The sequence below is a fragment of the Scatophagus argus genome, chromosome 13 (assembly GCF_020382885.2).
Source record: "Scatophagus argus isolate fScaArg1 chromosome 13, fScaArg1.pri, whole genome shotgun sequence".
Classification (NCBI taxonomy): domain Eukaryota; kingdom Metazoa; phylum Chordata; class Actinopteri; family Scatophagidae; genus Scatophagus; species Scatophagus argus.
Window position 1 is genome coordinate 6,302,047 of NC_058505.1, and position 23,096 is coordinate 6,325,142.

At 41.0% G+C, this 23,096-nt stretch overlaps 1 protein-coding gene across 5 annotated transcripts in view; it reads left to right on the forward strand.

Moving 5' to 3' along the window:
• Window positions 1–23,096, forward strand: part of LOC124069352 (receptor-type tyrosine-protein phosphatase F) — a 154,057-nt gene that overhangs the window by 71,223 nt on the left and 59,738 nt on the right. For all 5 annotated transcript variants that reach the window (XM_046408439.1, XM_046408441.1, XM_046408442.1 and 2 more), the window contains exons 5-6: window positions 14,229–14,417; window positions 18,787–18,897. In XM_046408439.1, coding sequence (XP_046264395.1) covers window positions 14,229–14,417; window positions 18,787–18,897 — 300 coding nt within the window. The remainder of the gene's footprint in view (window positions 1–14,228; window positions 14,418–18,786; window positions 18,898–23,096) is intronic.

A 23,096-nucleotide genomic window follows, 5' to 3' on the forward strand; every position in this document is an offset into this window, starting at 1 on the left:
CTTGGTAAAAATAAATCAGCAAGATACTTAGTAAGGAGTTTCAAAATAAGCATCTAATATGGATGCTAATTGGAGGTCACCTATCACAGAGAAATAAACTACAAACAGTGCTGCTCTGACTTCTTTTTATGGCATGAGAATGAAACTGCTCACAGTGCTGTTTGTTCTGCATTTGCTCTGTGTTTCCAAAACAAGCTAAAAGATGGAAATCTTCAGCCAAAGCGATTGTAGTCATTTGTATTAATGAAAAAAAACCTACCAAACCCCAGGAAGGTGAAAATCTGAATCTTACCTATCACAATTTTCAATAGTTTCAGCAAAATCCCTTCAAAATAAATAGCTAAAAATAACACAAAAATGTCAAACTGATACCTGCAGTGGTCCCTGTGACATCCCTTAAATATGAGCAGAAACTCAGGTATATTCTGTGAGTTTTCTGCTGTGCTGGAAAACATTTCTTGTCCTTCGGGAGACTGTGGACCTGTCTTTAGAAAGGAGGAATGTTATCTAATGATACCAGATCAAAAGCGCCGTCATTACCGTCAGAGGGTGAATTAGAAAGGTTCTCCTTCAGACCAGCTGCATGGCTTTTTTGAAGTTTCCTGGCAACTGGTTTCTGAACACGTAATGTCGAGGAAAAAAAAAAAAGCACAATTTTTTTGGAAAGGTCAAGTGAGAAATATGCAAGGATTCAAAGCTTCTGTAGTGGAGAAAAAAATAGCCTCTTGCTTGGTGAAAACATGTCAAACATCAAACTATGGTGATGCAGCTCCTTTTAATATTAATAGAGTTCTGCCCTGTGAGTCCATTTTGTGCCTCTCACACTTTTTGAGAGGAGAAGGCGCCATAGTTATGCAGCAGTGTTAAAGACAGAGTTTGAAAATTACAAAATGGAATTCAATACCAGTTCCCAGTTCCATGCAGTTGGCTGCATTTAGTACTACTGTGTTCAGCGGCAGTCGACAAATTATGGTTAGAAAAAGCCTTTATTTTCTTTGCATGCATTATAGTCCCTGGTGCAGAGGCAAAATATGACTGCGACACAATGCCAGTAATAAATATCTCAGGAGCCAGGCAAGTGCGGACAACAAACCTGACTGGATAAACAGCATAGAAATCGCATTGCGCCTCTTCCCAGGCAAGATAAATACATACAGAAGCTATATCGGAATGATTTAATACCGAGCCCTGCTCCTCCGACAACTTAATCCTCTCCTTTCCTTCTCCCTATTCAAATCATCCACAATGGCCAAAATAAGGTCTGTTGTGTAACTGAAATTCTCCCCACATTACTTTTTCACTCTCTCTGATTCTCTTTTTGAATGCTTGTGGTTCTCTGTAACATGCATGCTGCCATTTTAATGGAAGAAGGCGAGTGACCAGGTCACGTTGAATATTACATACTGCAGGTTGTTTATGAAAATGATGCAGGCTTTGCGTTTAATTCAAGCAGAACAGGTTTAGCTAATGTATAGGCAGGGCTTTTTTTTGTCACAACTCGTAAGAGGTATACTTAAGCAGAAACTTGCATGCACGCCAAAGCTTTCAGCGACACACATCCTCACACAAGCGCACACACACACACTGATCTACAGGTGTGCGTACCCCCTCTGTATTTCTGAGCTCCATTGTGATGGTCTGTGTCACAGATTTAATTTCTCCCACCATCTGCTGGCTGAAGGCCCAGCATCGTAGATCATATCCAGCCTGACAGATACAAACTGCATCTGTCTATGCATGCTTTTCCCAAGGACTCACACAATATGGCAGGGTGGAATCACCTTCTTGGCCACCCAATCTGCATGCTCACATCCTTACTTCCAAGGACTTGGGTATTGTTAAGGGGGGCAGATAGCATTTTATGATTGGTCGAGTTACAAGCCGTAGCGCCTTTATTGCAGTGTTCATTTAACAAACCAAAACATACAACTACAGAAACTGAACTATACTAAATTTAAACTTGTTTTCAACCTTGGAATTCAAATCTAATAGGTAATATTAATTAATGAAACAATGACCCCAATGAATATTTTTTGCCCCCCAACCAGTCAAGCACTTGTTCCAATCAGACAAGTGCAGGTGGGCGGTTTGTTGAGGGTTTGGGCGGCTTTAACCACCTTTCTGGTGGGTTCAGAAGCAGGATGCAAAATCTTTACGATTTCCTGCCAGCTTAGTGTGTTTCTGACCCTCTGCTCCAGTCTTTCTAACTGAGATCAACAAAATAATATAAAAAAAAATTAAATTAACCAGGAAGCAGATTTCTGTGTGACACTGGACAAACATTTCCATGTTACATGTAGACATCTGGGTGAAGTCGTTATTGCTTCGAGGCAACATTTTATCATCCATACTTGTCCATCAATTGCTCCGTGCTTTTGGCAAGCCATATCTGTAAAGACTGCTATGTCTGGTATGTTGTGTGCCATCAGTGCTGTTAAGCTGATAATGTCTGTGGCCTCAGGGGAGAAAGAGAGAGAGAGAGAAAGAGAGAGAGAGAGAGGTCAGAAAATAGGAGGAGTAAGACATTCAGACCTTTAATTGTATGGGAATCAGTGCCAAATGAAAGTATTTATATCTTGTTTTTCTTAGACTGGTTCTGTAAGTTATCTTTTACAGCTTTGGCTTCTACCCACCATGTTCTAAACTGTTGAAAGCGTGTAATTTGGTATTAAAAAATCCTCAAAAAACATCTGCAGCCTGTCCTAATGACTCGAGAGCGGATTTGCATTTCTCTAATTTATCCAATAACTTTAACCACTTTGGGAAAAACTCAACATCCTTAAAGGTGTTACTTAAAGGCTAATGCTGGGACATATTTATCCTATTTTAAGTGGGCTGGTGGTCTTCAAAGAGTGTTTTAACACATCAGAGCTTTCTCCCAAAGAAAAACATTTGCTCTAACTCTTAAGGAGCACAAGAATCAGGAAAAAGAAAGTGGCAAAATGAAAGTAGATGAAATTCTGATGCATTAATACTGCTAATTTCAGCTGGAGTGTTTTAGGAAAGGCATCACAATCATTCCTCTTGCATAAACTAATTATGCCTGGTTAAAGTTATCTTTGTTGTCTCTTTGTTCTCACCTACACACGCTTGGCACAATAATAGTAACAGCTGTACAGTGACAGTGCTGCAGTAAATACGGCTTTTGTTTGAAGATCACAGTGGAAAAAAAAAGAAACATCTCTTAAAATGTCATCCAAATGCAGCACCACAAAAACAAAGTTGAATCCTTGCTGATTATTTAACAATAATATTTTTTTGTGCACTTGCAGTGGGTGCCAGTTTCAGTATATTATGGTTTGAAAATGGAAAATTATACATTTGTTCATCTGTTGTAGTGATTTCTGCTGTCTTAGTATTATAAAAATCTTTATTTATTGAAAGCAGAGCTGCAGCATGTCACTGTTGTAAACTGGAAGTTTCTGTCACTGCTGTATGTCAAGACTTATTGAACTTCTCATCTGGATGTTGTCTCTGGGCTTTGGGAGATAGCGGAGATGTGACAAGACGTGCACATCCATTAATATCTGCACATTGTCAGGAACAGACTGGGATATCTGCGAATTGACATCCGTTGTCAAATATCTGCCACAAACAGATGAAACAGGCTTTCATTATTCAATTACAAACTTTACTGAGGACCTGTTTGTGAGAGCATGACCAGTGTGTTCATCAATAGTGTTTCGTCATGCGTGGATTCAGAGTGACAGAGTGTTTCCTCTATTAAAGTGGGTTTTTTTATATTTTGAGCATGGTTGACTCCTTTTTTTGTTAGTCTCTACATTTGTATGTGCTTGTTCCAGATTCTTTGAATTGGGGTTAGTGTGATGATTCAATATTATTTTTCCAGCAATATGAGCCTTCTCACTGAATGTCTCTCACAGATGTGCACCTGAATCAAACTGATGTTTAAAGGACCAAATGCAAGTCAAATACTCACTTCAACCTGAGCAGTGTGAGCCCTGCAGACAGCTACAGTATAATTTCGTGACAAATCAATTCTTTTCTTTCTTATTTTAGTTAAAACATTCACTGTGTCCCCCATTCTGCATTTAATCAACAGTTGTTGCAACATAAAGAGTTCTCTGATTTTCTCTCCAAGAGAGAAGGAAAATCCCAACACCACAAATTGTCAAACTGAAGTGGGCTGAAATGACAGTGAAATCACGTAATTTACTGAACAGTTGATAAAAGTGGAAGTTTTATTAGAAAAGGCATAGAACTCAGTCAGACTGTTTTTCACGGAACCTATATAGAACAGAACCTTATATCTGACGCTGCTATAGAGGAACTACTTGTGACTTTTGAGCTACATGTACTTAAGTGGTATTGATATCAGACCTAAGCGGAAGACAACTTTTGTTTTCATAGATTTCAGTGTCGTATTATTTCCCTGTGTTAACTATTACATATTGTATTTATTGGTGTAGTCCAGATGATTAAATCCAAATGCTGACTGATTATTTCCAATGAATAGACAGCACTCCAACACACAACACACTATAAACTAGAAATCAGTGTACACTCGAAGATAATAGTAATAATATAAAAGTCCTGCAAATTGATTTACACCTGTGGTTATTTCAGGCCACTGTCGCTGTGTTGTGTCCTCACACTCATTTATTTAGGTAACACATTGCCAATGCAGTCAAAATCACGTGACATTATTATACAAAATAACTGATTGTGTTTTATCGCACCTGCTGCATTATATTATTGATTCCGTGTCCATAAAAGAATCATAAAGTAAAACGCCAATTCCAACGAAAAAAAAAAATGCTTTGGGCCTGCACTTCAGGTACAGACCAAGGTCCACCTTAAAGCTCTGCAGGCCAATGAGTCAATGGCTCCAGAGGCCCTGACTGACCATGGATGGACGGGCCTGCTGTATGCCAAGGGAGTTCTAATACCTACACTCAATGAACTGGCTAATGGTAGTCCTTTCACCCTGACCCCCTTTCCTCACACATTTACACACCAAGCCCTCTTGGCTTACCCACTGGGCCACAGACGGTAGGGCAGAATGGCTTGACTCACTATCAGCCTTATAGCTTGGCCTTAAGCTTGACATTTTTCTCATGTTTAAGAGGCATAGTCCCATTTTCTCTAAGCTGCTAAGCTGTGTTTTTCGATGTTGTAGTTGATCAGTTTGCTTGCACCCGTCAAAGTCCAATGTTGATGTTGTATGCATTACATCTGCGTCAATATTTTTAACCTGTTTCGCAAAGGAAGGTTGACTGGGCAATCAAGCTCTGATTCACACCGAATAGTTAGGAGCACTTTGTCTTTTTCTTCGATACCTTATCCAATTATTGTCACTCTTGAAAAAAGTGAGTCTGTGTGCTTTCTTGGTGAAATTGCAGTGATGTTAATACAGGATTGTACCATAACCACCGTAAGTGTAATGATACGTAGCTCTCATCACTCCTAAAAGATTTTTAGCTGCAAGCTCACTGACTGTAAATTTAGAATAGCACCAACCATCAAGCAGCTGGTGGTCAAATGTCATATTTCAACTGTGCCTCTTATTATTATTGCATTTGCCTCTTCAACATGTCAGCAGTTATAGGTTATGCCAAAATAAGATGTTTTTGAACACCCATCACTTCTGCAGACCACTACAAAGTTAAGGCTGTCGACAATGACTCGCGAGCTCTGTGTATTATTCATTATCTCTGACTGAGGGAATAAGTAAAGGCTGTCACAGGAGCCCAGTCAGTGAGGATTTAATTAACAGAACCTGCCACATTCCACTACATCCACTGCCTTTCTCAGAACTCATAAAAGCCATCCCTATCTGCTGTAATTACACTAAACATGTCACAATAAAGCTCTGCCGATGATTAATTTGCGTTGTGGAGAGGATCAATTAATTCATTTATTTGCAAACTGCCACTCTGCTTCCTTTCGTCGACCGATTTTATTAACTGTCACGCTTCCTGATTTTTGGTCCTGTCCTTGTTCTTTTTTCTGAGACACCTGGAGGAATATCCTGTCTTATTAGCCACATCGTATTACCACAGAAATTTAGCATGAGCCCTTAGGTTTTTCCATCTTACAGGCAGTTACATTAAAATGAGTAGTAAACCACCAACCGTGTACTCCGTAATACTATAATCTCAAGGGTCTTCAATCAGCTCCTGTTGGTAGGACCACAAGGCATGAATTAGAGCTGTAATCTCAAAGTGAGAGCCTACAGCTGTGCTACTCATATAGCATCGTTAATGGAGGATGTGATCCTGTGCAGCAGCGCTTGTCCCACAAGGTGACTCGGTCAGCATAACCATGTGAAATTCAGAAGACCACCCCTGTGTTGCAGTAACGGTTGGAGGCCACGGTTATGTACTAACCGGTGTGCTGTGCATAAATATCAGGCACAGGGCATCTGGCAGGGCTGTAGATCATACTGACAACAGTGGAAGTATGATATCAGATAGGAGAAAAAGGGAGAAGTAGAGATGAATAGGAAAGTGGAGAGGGGGAGATGATAAAAAGAGAGGGAGGGAAGGAAGGAAAGGAAAGAGTTGGGGGGAATTAGATGACTGTTATTGATTATCTGCCTGTAGGCGAGGAAGTAAGGCCAAATGTTCTGCTCAGCCAGACAAAAAAGTGTATTATTTCAAAGGTCATGGCAGGCATTACAGTCTTTTTACTCCAAGTGCACTTGGATAAACAGCAGGATAATAGCGCAGTGATATGGTATGGTATGTAGCAAGTATTAACAACTACTTTAACAGTGTTTTTGTTATGACTGTGTTTTAGCAGTGGTCCGTTGCATGCAGGTGTGCCTGTGCGTGCAGTTCGTATGTTTGTTTGATGCACTACTACCATCTCCATAGCAACTGCCATAACACCTGGTCTAAGAGATAATGCGCCAGAGACAGCCGGTTTGACAAGATGTTCAGGCGTATTTAAATGCTCATTTCGTTGTACACTGTACATTTGCCCCCCCTCCCTCCAATTTCATGGAGATTTTCGCCATTTTCATGTCATTACAACAGTATTACATCAATGGCCTCCTTGCTGGATCTTTGATGTAAGGCTGTGCCGTGTCATCCCCGCTGAGGTGATCTCTGCAGTGGGAGCTCTGCCAGCTGGTATTTCACTGAAGAGCAGGAGGGTTCTGCTCACATGGCCTTCGTGACAGAGCATGTGAGAAAACTCCTTGCCCTCTGATTATTTGCAAGTTAAAAGCACTGAGGCAGTTACATGAAAACCAGTCGGGTCTGTCTGCCTTTCTGTGGAGCCTATTAGTCGCTGCCTGAATGTGACAGGATTTCAGAAAGAAACACCTGCAATTACTAGCATAACTATCAAACACATGCAAGCTGAAAGTTGACTGAACCACAGGAAATATGCAACCACTACAATGATATATTGTTACTGTAACTGGAAACACTGTTACTTGCACATTTTTATTCATTAGCACCGTCCAGCAGAGTGTCCTACCACCGTCACCTCTGTGTTCCTCATAAATCCATCCATCCATTATCTAGACCAGGTTATTCTTCAGGGTCACAAGAGGCTAGAGTTAAACAGGTCACCAGTCAGTCATAGTGCTGACACAGAGAGTCTGTTTACACCTGGTATTAACATCCATCCTGGGTGATCCGATCTCATGCGGACAGCTCAAAGTACAAATTGTCTTAAGATCCGATTGCGTGGCACATAACCACGCTTTTTAAAGCAGTGTGTTCGAGAATGTGTCCTGGGCCATGCTGAAGGAACGCCTACACAACTGACGTCCTCTACGAAACAAGAAGTAGACGACAACAACAGGCAAAATGGATTACACGCTGTCTGATTTCCATTTGGTTCACTGTACTGTAAATTACATGTCTCCTACTCTGTCTCTGAAGAAATTGCCTGGCAACAAATGCAATTCACTTTCCGAACTTGAATCTCTGTCTGTGATAGTTTTTTACTATTTTACTGGTCTCACAAAATGAATATGGAGATGCCTGTTAATGCCAAGTATGAACAGTCTCATGAGTACCTGGAGTCGACCAAGATATTCACTGGGACAACATGCAAACGATATACAGAAAGACCTCCAGCTGGCTGCCAGGTTTGGAGTCATAACCTGCTTCCTGTGAGGCGACAGTAATAACCACTGCGCCGCTGTGCTGCTCTTCATAAATCTTTTTGCAGTTAAATATTTTCCAAGTGAACTTGCTGAATGTTTTACACACTGTCAGTGATTCAACTATTCCTATAGCTCTTGCAGCTGAACTCGTGTTCGTTTTGGCTTTCTGTTTGCACCTCCAGCTGCAGCTGACACCTCTCACACACTTCCGCGTCTCAGGCAAATGCAAATGTCTGTCTCGACGATGTTCTTGGCTAGAAACAGCCACAGGCCATTAGCTTTGTTTCTGCAGACGGCCCGTCCTCTTTTCAGCGTGAGATTGACTCAAGACCAGTTGAGACGTAAACATGTTTTGCTTTATATTTAGTTCCCCCTCACAGGTGAGACTAGCAGAATGGTGAATAATTAAGAAGGGTTTATCGATTATAGCACAGTCAACACTGAGACTATATCCTTTGTAATTGTCCAGCCTAACACATTTAACAAAATAGAATAGACTTTTTCAAACATTTAGGCATCAGTTAAGAGCTAAATGTTACACATCCTCACGCAGATGGCCTACATATTCCTGAAGAGCACGAATCCTTTTTGTACCTACAGTATAAAGACACTGATGTATGTTTAAAAGGGTAGATTTTAGAGCAGTAATATTTCATGAGGCAAGTGGCTGTGTTGCTGTCACTGTGGTCTTTTGGTTGGCTCTGTCAAAGGAGACATCACCTTTAATTGTTGTCATCCATCACTTTGCAACAGGCACATGTGGAGATTATAAGGCCTTTTATTTCTTGCTCGAAATGAGATCAGCTCAGATGCATAAGCTTAGGAACTTAGGAAAGACACACTCTGTCACCATAATTTTTGATGGCATGCGTTGATGCTGAATTAAATTAACTATTGATACGGAATGAAACAAGATGCTGTGGGCAGCTCGCAAGCATGCTCACAACTCCTGTTCATGTAGTAGCAACGTTCTCTCATGAATATTCCTCTACATGTGTTTTATGACTGCATGTTCTCTCTGAAGAGACTTTTTTTTTCTAGTGTAATTCTAACTTGCAACATTTATAGCAGCACATGTCATTCGCCGCTGTGTTTGAGCACGACAAGGAAGGAGATACTAGGGCATACTGAAATGGAAATGAGGCAGGCATTTTTTCTGCAGAGCTGTTGTATCTTGTGCCGCTGTGCCAGGGTTCCCCTGTTATGAAGGGACTGGGGTGTCTGGAGTGTTTTCCCCCCATTGAGACGAGTGTGTTTGGGTTGAGGGAAAATCGCTGGTTGACGTTAGTGTGGGATTGAGCTCCAGCAGCCTCCCAGTGGGGCAGGAGGACAGGGACGGGTCTCTTTCAGCAGGGCTCTGATTAGACCCATCGCCCTAGCTGCCACGCTCCACTCACACTGGTAATTGGAGCTGGCAGGAGGTTGGCATGCACCCCTCCCCTGCCCCCTCCTTGTCTCCTCCTTTCCCCTCTACTTTTTGCTTTTTTTTCCCCTCTCCCTTTTCTCATCTAAATCTTACCTCACCTGCCTGTGGCTGTTATAGCAGAGACAGCCTCCTTGACACGACACTTTAAGACTACGGTATCATGTTTTTGTAATGTTAGTAATAATCATATTGCTATTACTTCTTCTCTTCACAATTTATGTTGCCACTGTTTCTTCATGTTTTGTGTATAGTCAAGGCCCCCACGACTATCTTTACTCAGAACTACATCAAGCCACACCTTCTGCCCTCTCCTTTCTGCTGTGCTCCATAACCACCATAAACAAGTTTATCTACTAAGCTGCTCATTTTGCAGTATGTGCGTGCTAAACAGCTGTTGAGAGAGTTATCCTTATTTTTCACACCATGGAGGAGCCAGTTTGTGCATATCTAGCTTTGCATCTGACGCCTTTCTGGCTTTGCCTGTGGCTTTGCTCATTTGCAAATCCGGGACATTTCAAGTAATTTTTGTTGTAACGACTGTATCACAGAGGGACTTAGCAAATTAAATGGAGTCTCATTATATACCACTGTTTTAAGACTGATTAGACTCCTCAGTGTTGGACGACTTCTACACTGTATTAGATCAGTAGCAGTATAATGGTTTCCATGCACCATACATAATTGTTTAGGATTATTTCGTCTGTTTACAGGCGGAATAAATTACCAGTTTTATAGTTTTACACATTGCACTGTTATTTCCTGTTTAGTTTTTTTTTGTTGTTGTTGTTGCAGCACTATTCATCTTAATAATGGAGCGCCTACGTGACATTATCTCAGGATTCTTGCCTTACTCATATTTTCCTACCCAGACTAGACAGAGAAGAAGTGTTTTTTTTTCTTTTTTTGATGAATTACACTCCAGCACAAAAGGGCCTTTTTATTGAAAATGCCCTCTGTCTTGACAAACATCAACCTGCATCGCCTGCACTATTTCACTGGTTTCTCTCCAAATTTCCCCATCCTGTTTCTTTTCCCTTCAAATTAAAGAGGACTGAACAAAGGCATGTCTTTGTCTTGCCCGGATGACAAGTTGGCAGACAAGGCCAGCCGCAGGAGCTGCAGTAGTAGAACAGACAGACAGGGCTCAAATCTTACCCACGAGCTCGACAAGATCTTTGATCAGTATGTGTATAGAGAGAAATCTCAATTATTCTTTTTTTACCAAAAGCCAAGGACATAAACCGCTTAGGTTAGATGTAGACTTCATGGGTTTGCAAGTATTGCAAGAGAAAGAGAAATTTCACTTTTTCATGCTGAACATTAGTTTTAACATGATAACCAATTAAGAAGAATCAACCATTAAACCTTTTGCAAGAGATTTTATAAAGTTACAAAGTTCTTTTTGGGTGTTTAACCACCTTTTTGTGATGGAACTGAACTGCTGTATTCTTCCTGGTTATGCAAACTCCAATAGTAACCTTGGATATTTCTTGCTGCCTGTACAGTACACACTATTGACATGAAATTAAAACTGATTAGTAATGCACTTCCTACATTTTACGTATACTGTACATGCAGTCTTTAATTCAACAGTTTCTCATGTTAGAACTGACATACTACATGCAGCCATAGTGCACTTTCCACTAATCAGACATACTGTGACATAAATGTCTTCCTTTTGCAGTAATGCTTCACCTGCAATCTAAACACTAAGTACAAGTAGCTTTTCAGCAGCTGGGAGCCTTTTTAAAGTGTTCCCTGTTTTATGCGTCCGGATATGACAGAGCCGCTGAGTCGTGTAATAACTCCTTTGGGGTCTTTCACCCTGTTTTACCAGTGGTTTGCATTTTTCACAGCCCAGGAACATTTGCCAGTAATCTTAATCATAAATATTCTATAGGCAGCAATACAATTGGATTTGGTTGAAAGTATTCCATGCTGAGATATTTCAGTTTCTTCAGTGAAAGGTGTATTTCCACAAAGTATTATGACATAAATGGCTTTTTCCCCTGCTAAGGTGAGATGTTTTCTGATGGCTACTGTATTCTACAAACCTCGGTGTTGATACAGGTACATTTGGGAAAAAATAGAATAGATCTTTGGACATTCACCTTGAAATATGGTATGACAGTCTCCTCAGTCCTCCTCTGTACAATCCACAGGGTAACTGGCTAGATGTGATTGACAGGACAGTGTCATGCTTCACTGAATCATTTGCTTTCCACCATATGAGTAACACTATTTTCTGGTTGAGAGATGGAGTAATTCGGCGGGACCAAGCATGTGTTACATGTACAAATATTGGGAATCAGAAGGGGATTGATACAGTATGTGAAGTATTTAGTTAATATTCACTTCCTAGATAAAGCCAATAAACATTAAAATTTTGTGCAAAGATTAAATAGAAAGAAATAAAACTGATAATTTTAGTAAAATTAACTTAAATGTGTGCAAAAATCTGGCATGTTTTTGGGGATTGATGTTTTGCCAAAATCCAGATGATAACGCAGTATGGAATAATGTTGTTTCATCATTTCTCAGACATGCAAATCACCTATTTTGTTCTGCTGCAAAGTCCCCAAATGCACCCTACTGTCCCTGAACACAACCACCCAAACCCGTACCAACTGGACCTCCCACCCCAGTGAACGTGTATATGAGAACACTGGGTTAATGTTTATAGCAGAGGGACCTCCTCTCAGGTATTCTATGACCATTGTTAACATGTTGTAAGTCAACTTTGCACAGATGAGGCTGGCGATCAGCTCCCTTTAGGTTTAGTATGATATAATTGTCTCCCCACATTGTATCTTAACCAGATAATGGCAGAGAAATCGATCATTTTGATCATCTCCAGTCCCCATTTTTCCCTACCTTTTCTCTCTCTCTTTGAAAGTTAGAGAGAGCAAAACACAGAGGAACACAGTGCGATGCAGTTACCATTACTCACACAATGACAGTGTACAGTATTATTTCATTGCGCGGTAGTCGTCTGCTTTGTGGGATGTCTGAAAACAAATCCTACATCGTTAGACAGGAAGTAAGCCTCACCACAAAGATAAGAGGCCATGCAGAGATCTGTCAACTACATCTGAATATGAGACGGTCCGGGCTACTGGCCAAACACAAGGGTGAAGGGAGGAACAACTGCTCTGCTGGGGATCAGAACAAAGTACAGCACCCATGCACCAATTCAGCCGTATAAGTTTACATATGGATTTTTGACTCAGGCAAGCCAAGTAAGGGGAAGAAAGGAGAAAATTCTATTCAATGCATCCCTTGTACTCCATCTGAAGTTAAACAGCTTTCTTGCTGATGTAATCTTGGAGGCAGTTGGAATGAAATCAAAATACGGTTCTTCATTATAAATGTCTTGCAATTGCAGTTTTATATGGTTGACCACTCCACTGGGCTACTAGATAATTAAATACCTTGCTCCAAGAAAGTTTGGTGAAAGTTTTCTTTCTTTATGTTCTCTGTACCTATTTTTGCACACTCATTCTGGACGAAACTTTATAAACAGTCAGATTTCTTGTATCTAGTATTAATTTAGTGCATCCTTTGAGACCACCTATCATTTGCTTATTCTTAGCCTGCAGCACTTTGGTCCCAAGGACATATCTACATGTGAGGAAAGAGATAAAAGACATTACAAGTTTGAAAGCAAGCTGATAATAAGACTTCCCAGGGGCCATCGTGCTTCCTCATGATTACTGCTGCCTAGAGGTTAAATTAGGATTTAATATGGGGGCAGGTGGGGGGGTTTGATTTAAGCAACACAGTTTTTGTGACAAATGCAACTTTATATTTCATGAAAGGCACCAAGTGTGGATTGCAAAGGCATTACAAGGCACATAAATAGTTTTGGTAATTCTTTTTAAAGCTGGTGATTCTGTTACTCCTTTGCCACTAACAGACTTTCTCAAAAACGGCATATCAGTGATAATTAAAAGTTTGTTGTTTGCTTACTTTTGTAAGATTGAAAACATCTGAGTGATGATGCACTTTGGAATAACAGAGTGAGAGAGAGCACTGATGTGGATGTTGAGTGGTCAATGTCAATTTCAAGCTAACTCCTTCTGAGGAGATGGTCTGTCATTATACTGTATATTTTTTCCCATTTGGTTCATATTGTGACATGATGTTAGTATATGAGATCCTTTCACCTATGGATTCCAAATTCTGCTCGAAGGATTATACTTTATGTGTTGTCATGGATATGCTCTTACATCCATTATGATGAGTTGGATTATTTAAATAGGTTTGTTTAGCTTACTAAGCCTAAGGCGGCTCATTTATGCATGGGTGCCCGGAGGCAGATTGCAACTATCCTTCCTCTGTCTAAAGCTCCCTGTGCTGCGTAATAAGCCTGCTATGATAATCAATCAGAGACAGGATTTGTTTTTTCTAACAAATTTGAAATCCAAGTCATACCAGATCTACCATTCCCGATCACTATATTCTGCTTTTACACTAATGTTTTGTGATTATTGTTTGGCCTGTACCACCTAAATGTATTTCCTCTCTTTGATTCTGTTCTCTGTCCTTGCAGCTCAACAGCTCTGGTGCATTCAGTGCCACTCGCAACTACTGAGAGTCTGTTTTGTCAGAGTCTTTCTGTGAACACACCTTTTTCCTTCCCTTGCTTTGTTTTGCCTGATTTCTTGCTCTGTGCGTCTCTGGGTACACTCAAAATCTTTCTTTCTAAATTTTCAGAGAACCAGATCCCCCATGGCTTCCCCACAATCGATATGGGTCCCCAGCTGAAGGTGGTTGAAAGGACCAGAACTGCCACGATGCTGTGTGCCGCCAGCGGAAACCCAGACCCGGAGATCTCCTGGTTCAAGGACATGCTTCCTGTGGACATCAGCAGCAGCAATGGCCGCATTAAACAGCTTCGTTCAGGTACAATTTGATTTGATAAAATTTAATTTCAGGTACAGTTTTATTTGGTCTGATGATTTCAGTTTTACTCCACATGACATACACATAATGTAAATATAGCAAAGACAAGTTGCAGCGTACAAGATTCCATCGAATACCAACGGACGTGAGTCATGATGTGAAAACACAAAAAGGCCTTTGTTGTCATGTATGACGTTGTGGATTCTGTTTCATCACAAAAGACATGAAAGTTTTATTCAAAGTTTTTTCTACTTTAATAAGTTAGCAGACTTCTTACAGACTTTTATTCCTCATAACTCTGGCAGCCTCTTATAAAGTAACGCAGAAGTTGGAATGAAGCTGTTCCTGCATTTGTGCGTTCTTTGACAGTGATGCATGAGCTTGTAACCTTCCAGAGTACAGAAAGAGAATTTTTTACCATATTAAATAATACTTAATCCGCTCTTAAGCATGCAGCTTGGTGACAATGAGGTCGGCCGATGATGTATTAGCTAGGATTCAACCTTGCAAAATAAAAAAGAAAAATCAATGAGGTGCTCTTTGTTCACAGTAGCAGGCCACTTGTTAAATAAACAGTGCCTGCCTGACCTGGATTAGATGGAAACGGTCCAAGGTGGAAAGATTAGTGGCTTTTGACCAGGTTCGGTCTTGTCACTCCTCACTAAATCTACCTCACTTAGAGAATGTCGGGTCAGGCTGCAGGTCTGAGGCTCCAAAGATTAAAGATGAGAGCTACTCCAGAAAAAGCCTGGCGCCAGATCTGCCCAGTGGAAGCCGAATACAGGTCACTGGGACATGTGCACTTGGGCTGTCCATATTCTTCCAATATTAAAAATGTGGCTCTACTACAAGCTCAACCAAAATTAGACACCGATACTAGCACAACTACTTAAACTGTTTGATAATGTTTTTATTACAAGGATAAAACTGTGCCTAAAACTGTTTTTTTTTTCTTTTACTTCTAGTAACAAACTTTTAATTAGTTTTCTTTTGCATATTGTTAGACAGCCTGAAAATGTGCTGATATGTAATGCCCTCAGACTAACAGTTCTTTCTATCCACAACCCTTTCCTTGACATCTGCTGCCGTATCAGGATTTACATTACTGCACATGACCTGAAATGAGGCCAATTTTGCAATGGCAGAAAAAGCACATTAATTTGCTGCCACCAGAAAAGGCAGACCCCGTTCCTCTTATTGCATCACGCTCGCTCGATTCTGAGTGAGAATCCCACAGACACATTTGGTCTATCTCTTCAAACCATCCAGTTCATTCACTGTGCAGAGATACTAACTTCTTTTCAATTTAATACCTCTGACCTAAATACGACTCACTCTATTTACTGTGTTTGACTTTCATTCATTTCTCTTGCCCATTTTACTAACTGCTTTATGCACAAATGCGCTCTGTACAAAGAGTGGGAGTCATCTTAAATCAAAATGCTGAAGAAGAAAATCTGCTTAAATTGCATGTTATTTTAATGCTGCTGTGACAAAAGGACAAATGTGGATGTAGCTGTTGTCTGCAAATGCAAAAGTAACAGCACTGTGTTTCAAAATGTGTGCTTGACAGAAGTGAGCCTTCTCAAAAGCTCTGTTGTTTTTGGTCGTTTGCAGACCACATGTGCAGTTGTAAATGTGTTCTTTTCTCAGAGCATTGATTAAGTAAAATGAACTTTATATTTAAGTGGCTTCCGCTCTGTATCAGTTTTTTCTTTTTATCTGTGGCTTGTCAGAATCCATGTTTTTTCTCTCCCACTGTGGTAAGTGGATTACTAACTAATCTCTCAACCCTGTTTGCATCGAAATTACTCCCACCTAGGTGGTACACCAATTAGAGGTAAGGATGACAAAGTGTGTTGGAAAATATCACGTCCACAATCATTTCCTCACATCCATATCAGACCCTTGCATTCCCCTCCAACGCCACGTCACCGAGTTCATCCACACTGTTAGCGCCAACCCACCCCCCTCCACTTCCCCCGTCCATCTTCTCCCGACATGTTCTGTCTGCTGTCTGCTCCTTAACAAACAAATGATCGCCAACCCTGATGTCAGGAGAATGGAAATGCAAAAGCAAATCCAAGGTGTTATCTTGTAAATGAGCTTTTTCAAGGCCCCCTTGTATTCTGTGAGAAATGAACCATGTTTATGAACAAACACACACACACACACACACACATTCACGCAGAAGCGAGTCGTTGCCGCTTCAGCCTCTCATTTGACTTTTCAGTAAAAAAGGAGTGAGGACTTGCATTTTAAAGTAAAGGCCACCATAGCCACAAGAGGATCTTCCTGCCTCCTATATGCAGCCTCAGTGTAAACTGAAATGGCTGCATTTGCATACAGCCTATGCAGCATTGCCCCCCAGCATGGGAACAGAATGCCTGGTCGAGATTGTTAAAGTAGAAGCTTCAACCCCTTTTTATGGTAATTGTCTGCCTTTCCCCTTGAGCAAAAGCATAATTTCCATTCAAAAACAGTGAGGTAAATAGTGGGCATCTATGGCAAACTGAATACATTTGGAGCTACAAGCTGTCTGTCTCATGGCTCCTAATGCAGCCCTCACTCAATTAAATGTTTAACTCTTAAGGAATTAAGGCAGCCTCATAAAAGCCTCTGTGCCCCTTATGTAATTTCTTCACTGGGAAACAGTGAAATGACCTTGTGGAAGAGTCACTAGTGTTTGAGCAGTTGGAAGTAATTGAAGGGGTTCGGTGTTGAAGCGCTTGACAACTGCCATCGCAGTAACCTTCTACATTCCTGTAGTACTCGCACTGTTTTCTCTCATGGGAGAATGGGCAGATTGACAGATTGGTGACAACGGCATTAGTATGCAGGTGCATGTCAGTGCTGAATCAGACAGCGGTGAGCTCAACATGCAGAGCAAACACCTTGGAGAGATGAGTTGTCATAAGATCTGAGCTGGTGTTACCACAAGTTACTGCCCCGCCCTTACTGCCTCGTTTCTCTTTTTTGGTTTCGTCTTGATTCGAGTCCCCTTTGGTTGGTGGTGGGCCTGTTTGTTACATTCATCTCACACTGCATGACATGAGAAAAAATGTATCCTGACATCATCTTATCCTGAGTATTTTTGTCGTTTTCAAACTGCATGGTGGCTGGCTGCCTTTCATGCTTTTACCATGCTGTTTTGGAGACGTGATAGCTGTTATCACTCGCTTGTGACATACATATATGTACTTCTGAGAGAAGTTTTGTTTTTAAATAGATATATACTGTATTTAAGTATACATAGCTTGAAATTCATGCCACACATTGCCGTTTTAGGTCTTTTTTTTCTTTTGTCAAATTACAACTCCTCTAATTTGTCAGCAATTTGCAATTCAATAATGATTATATGATGGTTATGGACATGAAGTGTCAAAATAACCACAGCAAGCCAGGTCTCTTGGGATTTCATGCTTTGTTGGAAACAACATGTTAGCTTTCTGTCTCATGACTCCAGCTACTTGAGATTGTGAATACTAATCTAAGCCATCTGGCATGGGAGTGCCTCCCTTGAGGACTTTGGTGAGACATGATCAAATAGTTGGTAATAAAAGAATACAATTATGACCTCGCAGCTAAATGCATACTTAAGAAAAACAGAAGGAAATATACTGCATTGGCTGCAAAATTAAGCCCACCAAGCAAATGATAACAATGGCTTGGAGAACCATTCAATCATCAATCATGTTTTTCTTGTACTCACTCATTTTCGTTGTTTGCATTTTACGTTTGTTTCGACTACGGCCTCTGAAAACATACTGAGATTTGCTCTCAGATCAAAGCTTAGAATCAGAGAACATTTCTACTCAGGGCCAAAATTATAAATAATATCCTTTGGTAAAACTGTGTAAAACACATGCTGCACAGTTGTTGACTTAAGCAGCAGTGTGATCATTTCTTTAGGTATTCCACCCATTCTTCTGCTTTTGTGTTGTTATTCTGCAGTATAGCTTAGCTCCGGCCAAACATGTGGCTGGGATAGATAACCCTCCTTGACACAAACACTGGAGTTTGTCAATTATTTCCATAAGCAGAAGGCCGAGCAAAATGTGATGGTTGTGACATGTTACTCAGATGATTAATTGACCTTCAGTCATGGTATTTTTTCTCCTTAACACGACTAGGCAAATGTTCTTTTAGTAATTTCATTAAACTCGCCAGATCAGCTAAATGCTTTTGTTGCCATAAGCAGTTCCTTTGCAAAACTGTGTCCGTGTTTGAGACACTTAATTACACGTGAACTGGGTTAGACTAGCTCTCTAGCGAGTCACTGTACAGATATCTACTGTGGTTCCGTGCCAAGTTACATCTCATATTCCACAACTGTCAAGACAGCTAAATTTGTTAATCCTCTATGCAGGAGCTCTGCAAATTGAGAACAGCGAGGAGTCCGACCAAGGGAAATATGAATGTGTTGCCATGAACAGCGCTGGGACCCGTTACTCCTCTCCTGCCAATCTCTACGTACGAGGTAAATTCAAGTCCTTCCTGTTGTCTCAGGCATTTGCAAACCACTAAACAATCATGTAATCCTTGAAAGCTTCTTGTCTGTTTCGTTCTAAATGTCGTTCATTCGACAGTGACCACACATCTTTATATCTCTTTCTCCTTTTGAGACCCTGTACCCTCAGTGGTTCATCTGCAAATATGATTTCAATTATTTTGGATGGTTAGAGCTCTTCTCCGGTGTGTGAGGGGGATGTGCACAGTTTTTGATTGACATCTTCTTCACTCTCCTGTTAGTGTGGGTTGTACCTTTCTAATTCTTCTTGGTGCACAAAGTAATTCCCGGCATAGCTGTGCCTATTGTGCACCTGAGCAGAGTTCTAATTATCCAGGATAAATGAAAACAGCTTTGGAAAACACATGAGTTGTCTTTGATTGTTGTGTAATTTCCACATTTGTACCACAGTTTTTCTCTTTTCTTCTCTTTCTTTTAACAATTCCCACACCATTATTCTTGCCTTGTCACCCCTCCCATACAATGGAGCTGAACTAACCTCAACCTCCTGTTTGGCTGTGAACTCGACCAGGTGTGAAAACAGCTGCGTTGAAACCGTTTCCTCCGCTGGCATTGAAAACCAAGCCAGGCCTTCTTTCTTTTTTATTTTGACTGTATCGAAAGGCTCCATTATTCCCCCCCGCACAACCCAGAGCTCCTGCAGGCGTGGAAGGGTCTGCCGTTTCAGGGTTTGTTTTTGTTGTGGCATCTTCGTGAGCAGACTAATGCAGGGCAAGGGCAGCAGTGCACCCATCCTGTAAAAAGCTTGTATAGGGGATAGAGTAGTGTAGGTCATCCCCTACGGATAACACCACCTTGTCTGATGTACATGAAAAAGAACCGCTGCTCCAATTGTTAGTGTGAGTGGAGGGTGGGGGGCAGTAAAAGTGTCAGGGTAAGAAAGAGACACATTCAGCTATCACTTCATTTATTTTGCTAAAAGCATATATAGTGGTGTATCTTCCAAGCTGTTTTTATGAATGAGAAACCTCTTTGTCTGTTTTTCCATCTATCCAGATAAAACAAGTAAACTAGTGTCCAATGTTTCCCTATGAACTCAAATAGAAAATTACAAACCACTGTTCTGGAAATGTCAGATTGAATTAACAGTTCTATTTTTATACAAAGTTTTCTCTCGCCGAAATGTGCGCTAGTTATATTTACCATCAGTGTTTTTCTTATTAGAAAAGTATCCAAAAATATAGAACCTTCTCCTGGATCAGGGGAACAGGAGGTAAAAATCATCCTCAAGGACCAGAGCAGCATCAAATTTACAGATTAAACAACTGACTGTGGGCTCCAGAAGGTTTAGCTCTTAAATCTTGACAGGAGGAGAAGGCCAGAAAGGGATGTAAGTCTCGTCTATTAATCAGGGCATGTCTGTCACAGGTGCAAGCGCAGCCTTTTCTTCCCCTCAGAGGTAATTACAGTAGTTTTGTGGCATAGCGCCAGCAGGGCCCCCAGGCCCAGCTAGCCAGTAACACCACCCAGGTAGCTGTCAAGCCATTGGCCCCGACATCAACTTTTCCTCCAGCCTCACCACACCAGTGGAGAGATAGAAATCACACCAACCGTAACCTTTTAAAAGTGCACTAGTCTGGAATGGAGAACAAAAGCTGTAGCCACGTTTTCACTCTGTCTTTGTTACTGCCGCAAGAATGAGAAGACAAGACCTGGGGCTGGGCTATCACCTGGCTGCTTGATTGGGTTTAAAGCATGAGGGACTCAAGACAAGTGCCCTATGACATGCCTCTCTTCCTTTCCTGTTGCTATATGTTTTTTGTATTCTAAGACACCAGAGGGGGGATTTAGGGACTTAGAATATCTGCTCTCAATTCTGTAAACACAACAAGCCTTGGAAGCAAACAGGTCATTTGAGAACTGTTGAATTTTACAGTGTTGATGTGTAGCGACAGGCTGTGAAAATTTGGTTGCACAAAATTAAAATGATGCTTGATTGTGCAATGATGTTATTAGGTATGTTGTACAAATGATTGTAATTATGTTCAAAATTTTATAACCCGGCGCTGAAATGAGCTGTGTTGCAATATTATATTTATTTTTACTGAGTAAATAAGAACACACTCGATCGACAAAGTCACCACTACCTGAAGGTGACATCTGAATAAGATTACGTTGGCAGAAAGAATTATGGTATTATTTTCCGTCAACACCCTTCTAACACCTGCCCACAAACAAACACACATTCACCGCTGTCATAGCATTAAAGGTGCTTGTTGCTATTTTGTGCCAGTGTGTGTCTGTTTTTTTTTCCCACTCTCCATCACTACCTGATCTAATTCCTGTCTGCAGGTACACAAACATGCTCCCAGCACCATCGTCACCACCCTTGTCTTGACATTTTAGAGCCACCAGAGAATGATATCCTCATATTTCTTCATGGGAAGGGGGCAGGATGAGACTGAAGGAGGGGTGGTGGCATTGTTTTTCCCTTCCTGTCTGCGTGTCTATTTATGTCCTTTTCACTTCTCATCCATTAAGTGTGTATGTACGCGTGTGCCTTGCGTGCTGTAGGTTGCTTTTGGTGACCCTCCTCCAAAGCAGGACCCCATCAATGTGGGCAGAATCACAAGCGTCCAGTGATTGCTGCATGAGCGCTCGTTTGTCAAGTGCTTATCCCACAACGGAGGAGGGATGTCAGCTTCTGTCTGCTGGCAGTCTTTCATATATCCATGTGACATGTCAATATGTCATAGAGGATAAAGTGCTGCAGCCAGGCTCTTCTTTTACCAAAATATCTTCATGCTGTGCTGTGCTCTGTGCGTGTGTGCGTGTGTGCGTGCGTGAGTGAGTGCGTGCGTGCATGTGTGTGTGTCAGGAAGGGAAACTTACAAAATGATCAGATGCCAATTTTATGAAGAAAAATAGGGAGTGAAAGAGCACATCCAGTGTAACTTAAGTCTTTTATGTTTATTGTTAATTGCAATACCAAATGAAAAATGCCACTGGAAAATGACAAGCTATATTAGATCATTTGTAAAAGTAAGTTTCCCTCCCTGTTGCTGTATATATATATATATATATATTTATATGTATGTATATATGCATTATTTTGCCTGTCTGTGTCGTATCACGAGTCATCACTGTGTCTATGGAAACACTGTTCTCTTTCATTGTGTTATCCACTTTGTATCTTTTCATTCCATTGCTCACCTTCATCAAATCACTTCATCCTCACACAGATCAGCGTGAAGGTTTGTCACTTTTACTTATAATCCCCTCCAGTCAATTTGATACAGATTTTATGTGAGGTCAACCATCCTTCCCAGCTCCTCTCACGACGACAGCGATATCCCTTCCCTGAAAAATAGAAATATTATTAATATTCCTCCCTAATCCATCCATCATAGTTTAAATGTGTCCTTTTGTCTACTTGTTTGCATGAATCCTTGAATAGCTCTTGCATGCTTTCCAGCGCCACTCCCAACAACAGTGTTTTGATTAGCCTTGCCAAAACACACAAGGAGTCCCCATTTAGTTTGCTTAAGTCATTATTAGATTTTTGTTGTGTTATGTGGCCGTGGAGTCTTCCCAACCGCACCCATATTGTCCCTGTCAATCATGTCCTTTCACCGTCAGACTTTCCATCTGCCTCTGTAGACCCATCAGAGGTGTGTGATGGATTACTCGTGTATTCAGGTGGCAACCGGATTTGTCAGGTGTTTAGGCAGCAACACCCCTGCTCTCCCGCTGAGGAGCATGGGTATCAGCACTGACAAAGCCGTTCTCAGGGGATTATGTCTGTTTTACCGCCATGGGCATCCACTATTCAGAGGCCGACGGATGTGATAGGCACATGTTAGCCTAATGACGCACACAACCTCCAGTGTTCGTGTGACGTTGCAGCAGGAGGCTTTGCATCAACAGCTTACGATGTTGACTTTTGAGAAGTCCCATCTTCTTTACCTAAATGTACTGTGTCACCACTAATGATTAATAGATAAAAGTAAGAGGTTAATACCAGGAGATTTGGTCCTTAATACACACATTTACAGACTGAACCTCTGTTTTATGGTTAATGAATGATGACATTGTCCAAGAGAGAGATAATGTTTTCGAAATCGCCTGTTCTTGTACCATCTGTGAAATACTGCTGTGCAATAAGCTGACCTATAGAATATTTAAGAATGAGCTGGCAGTGTGCTGAC